Source organism: Plecotus auritus (genome assembly GCF_963455305.1).
Source record: "Plecotus auritus genome assembly, chromosome: 4".
In the NCBI taxonomy this organism is placed as follows: domain Eukaryota; kingdom Metazoa; phylum Chordata; class Mammalia; order Chiroptera; family Vespertilionidae; genus Plecotus; species Plecotus auritus.
This window is the reverse complement of record NC_137775.1, coordinates 31465662-31482474: the sequence shown is the minus strand read 5'-3', so window position 1 is coordinate 31482474 and position 16813 is coordinate 31465662. Positions and strand designations below refer to the sequence as shown.

Genomic DNA, 16813 nt, shown 5'->3' with positions numbered 1-16813 from the left:
GCACCACTACTCTACTTGTCCTGGTCTACCCTCTCCTGGTTCTTCTTCTGCTCTTAATCTTCCTAGGATTAAGATTACCATCTTCTTGCTGTCTGGTCAGCTATTATAAAATCCTTAAGGGGCTTGGAGAAAAATGCCAACGTTTTTGCTCCACTCAGCAGGGTAATGGTCTAGGTCAGAAACACACAAGCAAGTTCTTGCAGAGGAGAATGCTCTCTTCCACACAACTGTGGATGATGTGAATCTCAGATCCCCTACAGGACCAAGGCCCTCATTTCCCCAGTTGCCATAAATATTGGCTCCAGGAATTGCCCTTGACTGAAGGAAGCTGTTAACCCAAGATTATGCCTTCGGCCTGGGTGCAGCTACATCCTAGTTGAGAGATACAATGACTAGTTCCCTTGCTTCGAGGTGGCAGAACAATTTTGAAAGGCCACCCCAGCTCCAAAGTTCCCTTCTGTTGAGGCCACCCTTGTACATGCACTATGGTTCAACTTCTCCCTCTGTGTAAACCTGCTGACTTCACTCCCTGAGCACTTGCCAATAAACTTCCTGTACAGAAAATTTCAGAGTCTATTTCCAGGGAATGTCACTGACCTAAGGTACTAAACTTGCCTCCTTCAGTCAAGTACTGACAACACAGAGTATTCGGCCTCTGCACCTTACTTCTTGGGTAATGTTGGGTGGTCACTCAATCTCTCCAAGTGTCTCCTTCTTCATCTTTAAAATTCTAACACAGACAACATCAACAATAATAATACTTATTATTTCTATTTTATGAGGCTTTTATGGGGATTAAAAGAGAAAATATGAGGGGATCTAAGATGATGGTGGAATAGGTAGAAAAGTTACACTCATCTCCTTCCAGGACTAAACTGGAATTACAGCTAAAATATAGAACAATCAACCTGAATAACCAATAGAAGTCTTATGACCAAGGATCTACAGACGAAGCCACACAAACTAGTAGGAAGGGCAGAGATGCAAAAAGGGCTGGCCCTGCTCCCACGTGCAGTGGCTGAGAATCTGGAGGGATATCTCAGCTGCAAAGGTTCCACGGGAGAAGCACTGGGTCTCAGCCCCATTCCAGGCTCCCCAGCCCAGGACACCAGAGCCAGGTAGAGGAAACCACATAACATCTGGCTGTGAAAATCAGCAGGGATTCTATCTGCCAGGGAGAGACAGGATTCTGCTAGAAACCCAGGCACCCTCTTAAAGGTCCAGCACACAAAATCTCTTTTACAGCTACTGACCCTGGGCTCTGGCAGAGGAGGGCGGCTCGGAGCAGAGCAGAGTCATGTAAGGAGAGACTGGGCTGTGTGGCTCTGGGAAGAGACCTGAAGGAACGGGCGCCAGGGTCCCAGTGCTGAGTCCCTCTCCCACACCACAGACGCCATCTTTCCTGGATGGAATAACCCCTTCCATATGGCATCAACCTGGGGGAAGGCAAGAGCCCCACCCTCTCAGCTTTCTGTACCCTGCCCTGTGGAGATCATGCCCTGTGAAAAAGTCAGCTGCCTGGGTCCAGGGTGTAGAGGTCCAGGCAGACTCAGGGTTGTCAGAGACTGATTTGTGTGCCTCTGGGAAAGGGGGCCATTCTCCCCAACTTCCCAGGAGTCTGACCAGTCCTGTCCCCCCTAACACCAGAGATCCACGAGCCTACCCATCCAACTCCAGGTGCCCCCACCCTGTGCTGAGTTCAGGCTCTCCAGGAGATCCTGGCAGAAACTAAAACAAACTGAGCTGTGTGGCTCCAGAGCGAGGGTGATTTTTCCCTTGCCTGCTTGACCGGCACCACTGTTCCCGTGCAGAGCCCTCCCTTCACATGCTGAATCCAGGTCTGTTTGGGCCTGATGAACTCTGCTGGCCTCACCATGGTGACTTCCTGAGACCCTGCCCCACCACACAGGGCTGCAGGCACTCAGCACTGGCTCTGAGTTTGAATCTGTATCAGTCTGGTGAATACGATTGGCTCCTACCTGGTGACTCATTGAGAACCTACTGAACACAATTCATGTACCGCCAGAGGCTCTTCGGTGACTGAGCCTAACAGGCAATCAGCATGCAGAGGCAGGCAGAGATGGATCTCAGGGTGCTTTGGGCCTTTTGCTGACCTGCCCCAGGCTCAGTGAGGGTGGAAACCAGCCTTGGTGTGCAGCTTGGCCCTTCCCATGCACACCCAAGCCTAGCAGAGGCAGCCACAACTTGTGATTTGCTTTGGGTTGGTACAATATCCACAAATCAATTAATGCGATACACCACTTAAACAAAATAAAGGATAAAGATTATATGATCTTATCAATAGGTGCAGAGAAAGCATCTGAAGAAATACAGCACCCATTTATGATAAAACCTCTCAGCAAAGTGGGATAGAGGGAACATAATAAAGGCCACATATGAGAAACCCACAGTTAACATCATACTCAATGGGAAAACTAGAAGCACTTCCTTAAGAGCAGGAACAATACAAGGATGTCCACTTTCACCACTCTTATTTGACACAGTGCTGGGAGTCCCAGCCACAGCAATCAGACAAGAAGAAGAAATAAATGGCATCCAAATTGGAAATGAGGAAGTAAAAACTGTCATTATTTACAGATGACATGATACTGTATATAGAGAACCCAAAAGACTCCACACAAAACTGATAAAAAAAAATTCATTACTAGAACTGATAAATTAATTCAATGTAGCAGGATACAAAATAAATATCAAGATGTTAGTTTGCATTTTTATACACCAATAGTGAACTACCACAAACGGAAATGAAGAAAAACAACTCCATTTACAATTACATAAAAACAAACAAACCACAAACCTAGGAATAAATTTAAACCTAGGAAAATTATAGGACACTGAATAAAGAAAGTGAAGAAGATACAAATAAATGGAAGCACATCCTGTGCTGATGAATAGGAAGAATTAACATTGTTAAAATGTCCATACTACCCAAGCAATCTATTGATTCCATGCAATTCCTATCAAAATACCAATGGCATGTTTTACAGAAGTAGAACAAATAATCCAAAAATTTATATGGAACTAAAAAAGAACCTGAATAGCCACAGAAATGTAGAGAAAGAAGAATAAAGTTGGAGGAATCATGTCACCTAATATCAAACTGTACCATAAGGCCACTGTGATCAAAACAGCATGGTACTTGCATAAAAACAGACATAGCCCTAACCAGTTTGGCTCAGTGGATAGAGCATTGGCCTGTGGACTGAAGGGTCCCGGGTTTGATTCCGGTCAAGGGCACATGCCTGAGTTGTGGGCTCCATCCCCAGTTAGAGAGCATCCAGGAGGCAGCCAATCAATGATTCTCTCTCATCATTGATGTTTCTATCTCTCTCTCCCTCTCCCTTCCTCTCTGAAATCAATGAAATAAAATAAAAATATATTTTAAAAAACAGACATAAATCAATGGAACAGAATTAAACCCATGCCTGTATGGTCAATTAATATTTGACAAAGGAGGCAAGAATATACAATTAGGTAAAGACAGTCTAGTCAATAAATGGTGTTGGGAAAAGTAGACAGATACATTAAAAAAAAAAAAAAAGAAAGTAGACCACCTTCTTATACTATATACAAGAACAAACTCAAAATGGATTAAAGACTTAAATGTAAGTTTCAAAACCATAAAACTCCTAAAAGAAAACATGGCAGTAAAATCTCTAACATTTCTCATAGTAATATTTTTTCTGTTATATATCCTTGGACAAAGGAAACAAGAGAAAAAAATAAACAAATGGGACTACATCAAACTAAAAAGGTTTTTTTACTGCAAAGAAACAACAAAATGAAAAGACAACCCACTGAATAGGAGAACATATTTGCCAATGATGCTTCTGGTAAGGGATTAATATCCAAAATTTATAAAGAACGCATAACAACTCAACACCAAAAATACAGCAACAAAAAATCCAATTAAAAAATGGGCAGAGGATCTGAATAGACATTTCTCCAAAGAGTACATACAGATGGCCAACAGACATATGAAAAGATGCTCAACATCACTAATAATCAGAGAAATACAAATTAAAATCACAATGAGCTACCACTCACACTGGTAAGAATGGCTATCATCAATAAACCAACAAATAACTGTTAGAGAGAATGTGAAGAAAAGGGAACCCTCGTGTACTGTTGGTGGGAATGCATATTGGTGCAGCCGCTATGGAAAACAGTAAAGAGGTTCCTCAAAATATTAAAAATGGAACTGCCTTCTAACCTAGTGATTCCTGGTATATTTCTGAAGAAACCTAAAACAATAATTTGAAAGAATATATGCACTCTATGTTCATTGCAGCGTTATTTACAATAGCCAGGCTATAGAAATAACCCAAGTGCCCGTCAATAGCTAAGTGGATAATAAAGCTGTGGAACATATAGTCAGTGGAATATTACTCAGCCATAAAAAAGAATGAACTATGGATGGACCTCGAGAATATTGTTAAGTGAAATAAGTCAGCCACAGAAAGACAAATACCATATAATTTCGCATATATGTGGAATCCAAAGAACAATAATAATTAAAACAAACAATCAACAACAACAAAAAAAACAGAAACAGACTCCTAGATAGAGAACAGATTGATGGTTCCCAGAGGGGAGGAGTTTGGAGGACTGAGTGAAAAAAGGTAAAGGGATTGAGAGGTACAGATCAATAGTTACAAAATAGTCACAGGGATGTAAAGTACAGCATAGGAAATGTAGTCAATAACACTATAATAATTATGTATCATGCCAGGTGGGTACTGGAAATATCAGGTGAAACACTTTGTGAAGTATATGATTTTCTAACCACTATGCTGTACACCTGAAACTAACACAAAATAAAATTGAATATAAACTGTAATTGCAAAATTTTTTTTAAATTTGCCCTAGCCAATTTGGCTCAGTGGATAGAGCATCGGCCTGTGGACTGAAGGACCCTAGGTTTGATTCCGGTCAAGGGCACATGCCCACATTGTGGGCTCAATCCCCAGGAGGGGGCATGCAGGAGGCAGCTGATCAATGATTCTTCTCATCATTGATGTTTCTATTTCTCTCTCCTGCTCCCTTTCTCTCTGAAACCAATAAAAATATATTTTTAAAAAATTTAAAAAGAAAATAATCATGAGTTCTTTGTAAATAATGAAGAGCTATATCATATTGTCAGCTAACCACACTACATGTTGGTTTATCGTGCAGTAATCGGGGAAGAGAGGAGGAGGAAGTGGAATATCTACTGATATTATTTAATTTGGCTTACACACTGTGTTCTAATTTACCTCAAGCCAACAGCTTTGTGTCACTAATCAAGGTACACATGCATATAACGGAAAGTTAGATATAAAATCAGGAGGTGAGATGTGCGTTGCTACAATGCTGAAACTGAAACAGAAGGCAGAACAATACTTGTTCACCATTTCCATCTGAAGATAGCAACAGAGCAATTTCCACTACTCTGTACAGTCGGAATTCACATTATTACCCAATAAGTTAGGCAGTGAGTAGTGGAATATCATTTTGAACAGAGAAACAAGTAAAACTGTTGGGTATACAAAATGGGGACTACTTTTCTAGGCAATTTAGTATTGTCTGGATTACCCTGATACTGTGTCCACTGAAAAGAAAAAGAAAAAAAGCACACAAATTAAGTTGAAAACATTTGATTAGGTCAAGACAGGTATTTGGAAATTACCAATTCTAAAACTCTGTCTCATATTAAAAGTACCAAATTGTTAAGCCTTACAAAGAACTTGAATGCAAATAATGTCTGGCATCCACAGACTCAAAAGGAGTGACCGACCAACTAATGATTTACACTGACAGATGGTTTCATTATCAGTACAAGTCACAAAATGGTTAGAACTACCAGGCCCGTAGAGATCTACCACCCCAAACTCTGCTCTCTGCTCTCAGGGAAACCACAGTTGAATCGAAGAGGCAGGACAAACCCACATGAAATATTAACCAAAACCTTTCCCTTTCTCGTTATCTGAGCAGTGAATGAATTATATGCAGGGATATAGGAATTCAGACCAAGGGGTCAACATGTGGGTGATCATCCATCCCACAAGGCTTCATGTTAGTCTCCAGTAATGGGAAACTATAAATAAATATCTTGATTTCCTAATAAAGCTGAAGAAATGTTGAATGAAACCTTTTCTTCATGTGCCATTTAAAACTTCAAACTTAAAATGAGGTTGCCCAATCAGTTCAGGTACAACATTAATTCAGTATTTATAATCCTTAAGTGGTCCAAAGTAGAGGTCTCTAAGGAAAAAAATAATTAGGCCCTGCTTGCTGAACAAAAATCAGAGTCAAGGGAGGCTGAATCATGAGACAATGAGAATAGTGAAGAGTTGGGGGCCAGTTTCTTTGGTGGGGAGGGGTGGAGAGAAGAGGATGGGGTTGTGTGTCAAAAATACCAAAGGAATCTTCCTGTAGCTGCAAGCAGAAAGCAGGGCCTGAACCCAGAGAACCTGGGCCATTTTGCACAGTCAAAATCAAGAGGTCAGGGGATACAACAGGCCTCTTAATAAGATTCTGAAAGTTAAAGGCAGGAAGGGGCAGGTAAGCACCTGCTTTAGGGTAAAACTAGAACAACACAGGCCCCAGGAGGCAGATCACAAACCAGGAGCATAAGAACTGGAGTTGTTGTGGACCTGCCTGCATTTGTTAATGATTCTTCCACCATCAGACCATGCTCTGTAGATTAATACCCCCAGGCCAGCTTTTCTGCTTCCCCTCAGGAGGGATACTACAGGCCACAGCAACGAAACTTTGAGTGCATCTAAGAAACACAAAGCACTCAACTGCAGTGCTTGAAAAGAGAGATAACCAAGGCAGCTTGAAGGACACAGTTGAAACTCTGGGAACCTTCAGTCACTGTGAGTCTTTACTAAAATGTATTAAATTCCCAGGAGAAAATGTCTAATTATTCTAGGCTTATTCCTAGATCCACCAGGTATATCTCGGGATGGAAGTAGGGGCAGAGTTGCTATGCAGCACAATAGGGCCCATTGGGGGCCCATTTTATGTACTGGGCTGTTCCTGGAGAGGAAGAATTGTTGGGATCAGAACAATGACTCCAATTTAAGCTTACCACAGTGTCCAAGATTTATTTATTTATTTCATTCATGAAAATGGCATATCATAGCAGTATGGTTCAGAATGGAAGCTCTGAGCCAAGTGCTCAGGATCGATTTCTGGCTTTATCTATTACAAACACTGTACTTTCTTCACCGGTCAAAAGCAGTCAGCTATGGTACCTACTTCACAAGATTGCAGTACGTAGTAAAAGACTGAATTCACATTATGAGCTTAGCATAGTGCCTGTCACTAATAAGCACTCAATAAACTGTAGCTATTATTATTTTTCATTCATTCAAAAATGTTTAATGAATACTGATTATGCGTCAAGCACTATCCTCATTATCCTTCCATTCATTATCCTACTCTTAACTTATGTTCCTAACTTAGTCATTTACTAGGAATATTGAGGTCATCCTAAACTCCTCCCTCTCCCTCACTACCGCCCACTTCTAAAGAGGCCAGGTTCTGCCTATTAAACATCCTTCAGCTCCTTCTCTCTTTTCTATTCCTCACTATCACTGCCTGACTCAAAGCTTCTTTAATTCCTCTTCTCAAACATGACAGTCATCTGCTCTGTGTCTCCCAAAGGCTAGTGTCACCCTCATCCAATCTCTTCTCCATCTATATTCTAAATTGTCTTTTGAATACACATATTTGACAAAATCATGCACTTGCTTAAACTCCTCTATAAGATGAACTCACAACTCCTACCTCGCCACGGGTCTTTGTGATCTGGCCCAGCCTGTGTCTCCAGCCCTCTCCCCAGCCTCACCCTGTGCCCATGCTAAACAGGCTGGAGTCCCGAACGGATGATGCTGATCCTGCTGCTGAGTCACCTATCCCTCCCTTCTGACAGCTCCTCCTCTTACATTAAGGTTCATTATTCAATCAGTGAATACTTCCTAACACTTATTAGGAGTAAAGTCTGTGCCAAGTTCAAGGAGTGTGATGATAAACACACTCAGTCCTTTCTTTCTCACAGAAAAAATGACTTTGAGGCTCTCGAGGGGGAAATGAAATGTAATTCAGGTAAAGCTGTCTCAAATTTAGCACTGCTACCCTCATCTGTTGGATATCTTACAGAATTGGAGAAATTGAATAGATTTTGGCATCAAGTCCAAAGGTACTTCAGCATATTTCAATCCCAACAGTAAACTGTGACAGTGGATTTACTCATTTTAACTCATACAGCTATAATGCATTTGAAAAGATTGATTTGAATTATAAAAACAATGATCAGTCCCAGCTGGTGTGGCTAAGTGGTTGAGCATTGACCTATGAACCAGGAGGCCAAGCTTCAAGTCCCAGTCAGGGCATATGCCCAGGGCTAGGGGCTTGATCTCCAGTGTGTGGCGCACAGGAGGCAGCCGATCAATGATTCTCCATCATCATTGATGTTTCTCTCTCTCTCTCTCTCTTTCTCTCCCCCTTCCTCTCTGAAATCAATAAAAATATTTTTTAAGATTTAAAAATATACACAATGGTTTCACCTCTGTTAAAACCTTTAAATAAGTGCCATGTTATTCATTGAAGACACTTTGCAATCAATTGAATAAAAATAGTATTGTTTCATTAAAAAAAACCCACAAAAAATGATCAGAAAGTTGCTTCAATATCTACATATATAAAAGCCTAAGGACCGTTTGACCAGTAGCTATGATGTATACTGGCCACCAGGGGGCAGATGCTGAACTCACAGTCATGGAAACATGGAACAGACTGATGAATCTCAGAGGGAAGGAGGAGGGCGGGAAAAGATGAACCAAAGACCTTATATGCATACTAGAGGCCCAGTGCACAGATTCATGCACCAGTTGGGTCCCTCGGCTTGACCTGTGAGGATCAGGCCGAAACCGGCAGTCTGACATCCCCCGAGGAGTCTTGGATTGCGAGAGGGTGCAGGCCTGGCTGAAGGACCCCATCGGTGCACGAATCCATGCACCGGGCCTCTAGTGGTATTATAAAGTTGCAAGGCATTAAAAGTTAAGTAACTGAAAGTTTCTGCAATTGTCTAGGAATAATAACAGGCTGGGCTTATTTCTATATGGTTAGGAAATAATATAAAATGTAGTCAATTCAAACAACTTTAAAATCATGCCTTTCTAATTAATATATTTTTACAACATTTATTGAGTAAAATGCTTACTGAATAAGCACAACAGGCTGCTTACAAAGACAAGTAGATGATTAAGCTGGAAACTGTCCTCATTTTTCCAGCAATGGCGACCAAGTTCATTCAAATTCCCAGACCTGCAGAAACATTGGTCATATTGGAACAGAAAGCCTGCTTGGTGCATAGATATGTCATAGAGCTCATCTCCTTCTATTGGACTTCCCAGTGGGTTTCTGACCTCCCACAGTAGGCTTTAGGGCCCTTGTGGGCAGGAGTCTGTCTTACTGAACAGAGCTCAGTGAAGAGTCTGGCACACACAGGGTGCCCAATAACTGTAGGCTGGGCTGCCTGTGCTCAGCTCAGCTCCAATAGAGATGCTGTGCCTTCTCTCCTGTCTTTTGAGGTAATGGACCATCCTTCCTAAGAGCTACTACCCACTGCAGTAAGGCCCATCAGTTTAAATTTCTCAGCCCCATCTGGGACCCACCTTCTTCAAAAAGTTTCATGTGGTTTTAGCACTAATTTACTAAAGACAATCCTTCTGAAATATTTTGATTCTGAGAGTGACACACAATCACTACGTAAAATGACACAGTTCTGCCATATCATACCAGTGAAAGCAATGACAACTCGGTTATTGAATTATGAAATTAATGTTCCCTTGGGCCTCTGTGGCAAAGCGTGTGATTTAAATGGTTATCTCCCATCAGCCTAGGGACCCTCGCTGGCATGTTGTACCATCAGGCAGGCACTTGAGGAGATGGAAAACTTGAACTGTTACTTCCTCTACCACCTGCCCCAGTTCAGCCGTGCACCCATTCTGCCTTTCAGTCTTATTTCAATACAGCCTGAGCAAACCTCACTTTTCAAACGTTCACGAACGTGGTCTCAACAATGAACACAGGAGCCCTGTGACTCATTTTTGGATGCCCGTGTGGAAATAGCAACTACTCCCTTTGCTGAGAAACGGCTTAAACAAGCGTGAGAGAAGCACAGGAAATAATACTGAGCTCAGCTGGGGTCCGTGGACTGGAGAATTCCCATGGACAGTGTGGGCACCTAGGCGCTGTCACTACTTCTTGTCTTCAGTCTTCTAAAAAAACGAATTTCCCCTGTGGGCCGCCCTAGGAGGAGCTGTTGCAAAGCTGTATCAATTTCCCCGCAGTTCCTGGCTCCCGACTTATATACATGAAGTCAAGGAATAACCATTCTGGTATTTTTGAGAAAGTGTAAGCTAACAGGAAGTGAAGAGGTGATCAAACCGAAGTAACCCCCCCCCCCCCAATTAAACAAACAAAAACAAGCAAACAAAAAAAACTCCAGCCTATGGACTTGAAGCAAAAGTAGTCGTAGGCGAATACTTAAAGGAAGCCTGTCCACAGGTACCTCTGAAATAGTTTCTCAGTTAGAACATGACTCCGTTCTGTGTGAGAAACCCAGCGCCAGCTAGCTCCCCGAGGTGCCAAGAGTGGGCGTGAGCACTGGGGTCTGACCCCAAATGACTCCAGGGCATCCCTCACGTCCCGGAGCCAGCCAGTGCCCCCACCCTCCCCCCCACCCCCGACCCCAGACCCCCGGAGGTTAAGGAGAGAAAAAGCAAACAAACGAACCAGGAACAGGCGGAGCGTGGGGACCGAGACGCCCTGTCCTGCGCGGACGCCCGTCCAGCGCCGGGGCGCAGTGGGAGTCAGCACACCTGCCGCGCGGCTCCCCACGCCTCCCACGGCTCCTCCGCCGCCGCCCGGGCTCCGCGCCGCCGCATCTGGCCGCCGCCGGCCCAGCCCCTCGGCGTCGGAAGCACCCACAACTGGGGACCAGGCCCCGCCCAGGAGGGCAGCACCCGGTCCCCGCGCGTGTCCCCGCCCCGCCTGGAGTCGGTACGCTCCATCTGAGCGGAGCTGGGCCGACCCCCTCCTTCCTCCCCCCAACGCCTGCCCGCCCCGACGCTCTGGGTACCCCCTCCCCACCTCCCTTTTCCACGCCCCCCTGCGGAAAGATGGCCTGGAGGCGCCGGACTTTCCGTGGGAATCCCCGCTGCGCTGGTGACGTTGGCCTGCGGGTGGGTTTCCCGCACGGATCCCTGCTGCTGGGTCTCAGTGTGGGTGTGACCGCGCGAGGCTGCAGCCTGCCCTGCACCTGCCTCAACTCTTTTTCCCCTCCATTGATTTCCCGAGAGAGTGGGAGGGAGGGGAGAGGGAGAGAGGGAGGGGGGAAGAGGGGGAGAGGGAGAGAGAGAGAGGGAGAGAGAGAGAGAGAGAGAGAGGGTGGGGGGGAGAAGAAACAGCGATTGAAAGAGAAAAATCCATCTCAGGGTTGAAAGGTCATCTAGCCCAGCTGCCCCTCCCACGTGCAACTCATCCATAGCCCTCAGCTAAATAGTCATTGTACATCCCCGCAAGGTAGTAATCCCCAACCACTATTTCTCTTTTCCATGCTAGTTTGCAAACTACTTGAGGACATGTGTTTAACTTACCATTTTCTATTGTGATAAAATGTATGTGACATAAAATTTACCATTGTAACCACTTTATAGCATAAAGTTCAGTTTTGTTAAGTACATTCATATTGCTGTGCAACCATCACCACCCATTTCCAGAACTTTTTCACCCGCCCCAGATGACAACTCTGTACCCATTAAACACTAATTCCCACTTCCCCTTCCCCCAGCTCCTGGCAACCACCGTTCTACTTTCTCTCTCTATGAATTGGACTACTTTAGATACCTTATGTAAGTGGAATCATACAATATTTGTCTTTGTAGCTGACTTATTTCACTCAGCATAACGGCTTCTAGGTTTACCCATGTTATACATAGCATATGTCAGAATCTCCTTCCCTTTTAAGGCCGAATAATATTCCTCTTTCGTATCTGCTTTTATTTTTCTGGGGTATATACCCAGAAGTGGAATTGCTCTGTTATACTGTAATTCTTTGTGTAATTTCTGTGATATCATCAAACTGTTTTCTGCAGAGGCTGCACCATTTTATATTCATACCAGCGACACACAAGGGTTCCAATATCTCCACCTCCTTGCCAACACTTGTTATTTTCATAGAATCTATCTTTAATTTACTCTCTATTTGACACCTTTCTGGGCACGTGCTATTCTTGTATGAGTAAATGAATAGCTGGTTTTTAATCCCATCAAAAGGGAATTGAGATTAAATCAATTTGTACTCAACAAGCCCCACCTTGTACATTTTGTTCTACATCTGCACTGTCCATTACTATAGCCACATACAGTTATATTTAAATTCAGATTAATTAAAATGAAACAAAATTTTAAACGCAGTTCTTCATTCTGACATTTCAAATGCATAATAGGCACCATAACCAATGGTTATTCGTGGGTCACTGTCTTCTTTCCATCTGCTTGTTTTTCTTCTTGTATCAGCTGCAAAGTTTTCACATCTTGTTCCTGCTTTTTTGTCACTGCCTCTGGTTTAACCTCTAGCCCTTTAATAACCACACTGATAGCTCGGGGAGGAGTCTGGCCAGATGCCTGGTGAGTACTAGTGGGCACTGATAGTCTCCTTACTGGTGTACCATGGGCTGTGGAAACAGGATGGAGGCATCAGATAGTACAGACTGTCTGAATAACCACCTTTGCGGTGATTGCTGCTGTTGGACTAGCGCTGGTTATTAATGTGTACCTGCATTAACTGACCGAAATGCCAGAGTTGAAATTTCCTGACCCAATGTCATTACAACAGGAGTTAAAGTGCGTTGGAAAGACGTCGTGAAGTTTTGTCAGATGGCTAAGATTTGCATAGGAGAAATGGAGGGAATCTGGCCTCTAGGTGCAGAGGTTCTTAAATTGGTGAAAGAAGAGAAAAGAATTCTGAGAAGAAGAAGGGTAGAATACTGGTATGTATGTCACCACTAAGTCACCAGGTCATCTGTAGGCTCCTACTCACAATCCCTTTACTAAACTCAAATCCAGGTCCAAATTACGGGCTACGTGAGAAGAACCTCTAAGGGTGGGAGGCCTTCAAAGCAGGCCACTGCCACTCATCTAAACACCGATATTCTTCCTCTAGCATTTCATTTTCATTCTGGATTTCCCTGAAAATTCAATACATCTATCAATCCATTAAAAAATCAGAGTAAGCTTAGAAGAATTACTTAAAAAGCAATGCAATAGATTACTCTCATAGAAAAGCAAATTTCTTGTTCTGTAAGCTTATTTTTCTGTGCTTGGTATACAAGGAGGGGTAGAAATCAAGTGGTGGAAATTGCATTATTTTGATATTAATTAAATGTTTTCCCTGCCTATAGTTCCTTAAATCAGTGGTCGGCAAACTGCGGCAAACTGACCTAGACTCTCGATTCCAATAATTACAGGCTGTTGTTGTTCCTTGTGATTAAGCCCCTATCCCAGTGGTCGGCAAACTCATTAGTCAACAGAGTGGCAAACCACGGCTTGCGAGCCACATGTGGCTCGCGAGCTGCAGTTTGCCGACTACTGCCTTAAATGACACTTGTATTATTTTTTTTAAAAAAATATGTCTTTATTGATTTTTAGAGAAAGAGAGAAAGAGAAACATCTCTATATTAGGGATTGAACCCACAACCTGGGTATGTGCCCTGACCAGGAATCAGACCAGTGACTTTTTGGTGCCTGGGACGATGCTCAAACAACTGAGCCACATTAACCAGGGCTGTTGTGTTCTTATTTTAACACAAATTGCAAGTAAGTGAAAACTTTCCTCTGAAATACTGACATATTTATAAAAGGCCTGAAAATTACATGTATGGCTGCCTGCTGTATGCATTCAAATAGAATATTTTCTGCGAAAGAGAATGCACTTAAAAAATCTGGTCTAGAGATAGAACTGATCTGCTCAATAACTCATAAGGGAAACCAATTTTTCTGCAATTATGATTTTGCATAACAAGTTGCAAAAGTATTTTAAAGTGAGACTGTTACTCAATAGTCATTTCTGGTGAAAATCCCTTTTGCGCCATGGCCCTGTTCTGCAGAACTAATAAAAGTGAAACAAAAGTATAAACAAAACAACAAATAAGCCATGCCTTTTACAGATAACTGTTTAGTCATAAGCCTTTAAATGTTGCTTTTGAATTTGAATAATTCAATTAATGTTCAACAAATGTAATTCACAAATAGGCTAAACATTTTTACATCCATATTTTGTTCATTGACATGAATTTGTGCTATCTGTTTAGAAACTATATATTTCTACACCAAAAAGCCTTACTTTGGGGCTGAGCTGTGGTTTTCTTCTCTTTCCCCTCCTCTTCATCCATGTCATCCTCTTGCTGCAGCTCCATATCTTTATCTGTCTTCCTTTTCCTTTAATATACTCTTCAGATGGACTGCTTCCTTCCTTCAATATGGTTTATAATTTCTGTGAGTGCATGGACCATAGCCAGCATCCCTTCATGACCCTAAAGAAAATTTAGAAGTACAGTATTGGCACCACAAAAAAACAAATATGTTTCAAAAGATCAATATTTTTTTAAGATGAACTTACAAAAAGTAATAGTGAGAACAGATTGAAATCTGAGCAGTGAATTCACAATGAACTCAAAGAATTCAACGGGTGAAGTCTTTCCTGCAGAATCCCTGCCCTTGGGGTGATGATCTTGGGGAGACCTTGGAGAAGCGGACAGGTGTGTTCCGCTCAGTTCGCAGCTCCTTACCTTGCTGTACAACCCGAGTGTGAGGAGTAATCTTTGGTAGGAGCTGACACAGGCTTGCATCACTAGCTCAGGGTGTTGAAAGCAGGCCACTGAGCTAATTTCTTTAAACCCCATTTTCTACAGGTTGCTGATGGGCAAAGGTGATTTATGAAACAGGAACTTTTGCCACAACTCTACATCCCTAGTCACAAAGAAACAGTTACAAAACAAATGCCCCCGTGCTAATTGGAATTGATTAAAACGCAAATGTAAGTGGGGGACATATACTATTCACAGCTTATTTCTTTCACGGTCCTGGTACCTCATCTCTCCAACTTAAATAATGAGTAAACCCCTCTTCAAGGAAAAGGAACATATGGCACGCAGTGTTGACAAATTGTTTCAACTTTAATGTTACCTGAATATCTTACCTAATAATAGACAAACATGTAAATTGACCATACCTCCGCTATGCCCACAGCCAATCAGGAGTGAGTATGCAAATTAACCTGACAAAGATGGCGGGTTAATTTGCATATGCAGTCACGGAGTGGCCAAGAGGGGCGGATTGCCTGCTATGAGGGGCAGGGGGGCATCAGAGGGAGCTACAGGAGTGGTGCTCCGGCTGGGAGCAAGGACTTGCAGGCTCCCAGGCAGCCGGGAGTGAAGCCAGGGGAAGGAAGGCCTATTCTTGCACGAATATCGTGCAATGGGCCTCTAGTAAATAATATAAATACAATGTTACTTACATAAATATGGTATAAATACCTATGGCTATGGACTATAAAATCCAAACCAATCTATACATTAAAAGTATAAAATAAATAATGTTAAAATAAACATTGATTTAATGTTGCTTTGATGAAGTGAAACAAAAAATGTTTGTCCTAAAAGTAGAAAAGTGTGCCTGGATGTGGTTGCTCAGTGGTTGAGCATTGACCCATGAAACAAGAGATCACTGGTTCAATTCCTGGTCAGGGGATATGCCTGGGTTTCAGCTGGATCCCCAGTAGAGGGACATGTAGGAGGTAGCTGATCAATAATGTTTCTCTCATCATTGATGTTTCTATCTCTCTATCCCTTTCCCTTCCTCTCTCTTTAAAAATCAATAAGAAGATATTTAAAAAATAATAATCTATAATAATAAAAGCATAATATGCTAATTAGACCAGACAGCCAAATGACCTGGACGAAGCTGGTGCTGCGAGGGCCGAGCCCCTTGCGTGAATTTTGTGCATTGGGCCTCTAGTAAAAAATAAAAATAGAAAAGTGCATGGGGCTATTTTGTTATTTAGGATTCTCTTTATTTTTAAGACAATAGATACTCATTTGAATGATCTTCATTATCATTTCTATGATTTTTCCTTTAAACGTTCACCTTGAATGATTAATTCATTATTTTTTTAGTTTTGCTGAGGTTAATTTCAAAATATTTAAAGTGTTCAAAGTGTGCAATGATATATGTATACATTGTGAAATTATTCCCACCATCTAGTTAATTAACACATTTATTACCTCACATATTTATTTTTGTGTGTGTGTGAGGACATTTAAGTCTTGCTTTCTTAGCCAATTTCCAATGTATTATATAGTATTAATTATAGTCACTGTGTTTATATTAGACTAGAGGCCCGATGCACGAAATTTGTGCAAGGGGCTCGCCCTCGCCTCCTCCAGGGCTGCCTTGGCCCCCGCCCCTGCAGCTTCGTATGGAAGGTCGTCTGGTTTAATTAGCAGATTACGCTTTTATTATTATAGATTCTCAGACCTTATTCATCTTATAGCTGAACATTTGTACTCTTTCACCAACCCTCACCCCATCCCTGGTGATCAGTTTTCAACTCTGTTTCTATGAGTTTGCCTTTCTTTTTAGAGTCCACATATATTAGTAAATGATACCATGCAGTATTTGTCTTTCTCTGTCTGGGTTATTCCACTTAGTATAATGTCCTCGGGTTTGATCTATGTTG

The 16813-nt window shown here is 42.4% G+C and overlaps 1 protein-coding gene across 2 annotated transcripts in view; it reads right to left on the bottom strand.

Moving 5' to 3' along the window:
• STX11 (syntaxin 11) overlaps positions 1-14874 on the bottom strand; it is a 35263-nt gene extending 20389 nt beyond the window's left edge. Inside the window, exons 1-2 of one of the 2 annotated variants that reach the window (XM_080665012.1) lie at positions 14696-14874; positions 14420-14609 (exon numbers count right to left, since the gene is read on the bottom strand). In XM_080665012.1, the coding sequence (XP_080521138.1) occupies positions 14420-14492 (73 nt within the window). In that variant the 5' untranslated portion in view covers positions 14493-14609; positions 14696-14874. Of the gene's footprint in view, positions 1-10809; positions 10973-14419; positions 14610-14695 lie in introns of those variants that run through there. The other variant, XM_080665013.1, reaches the window with a different exon arrangement.
• Positions 14875-16813: the final 1939 nt, after the last annotated feature.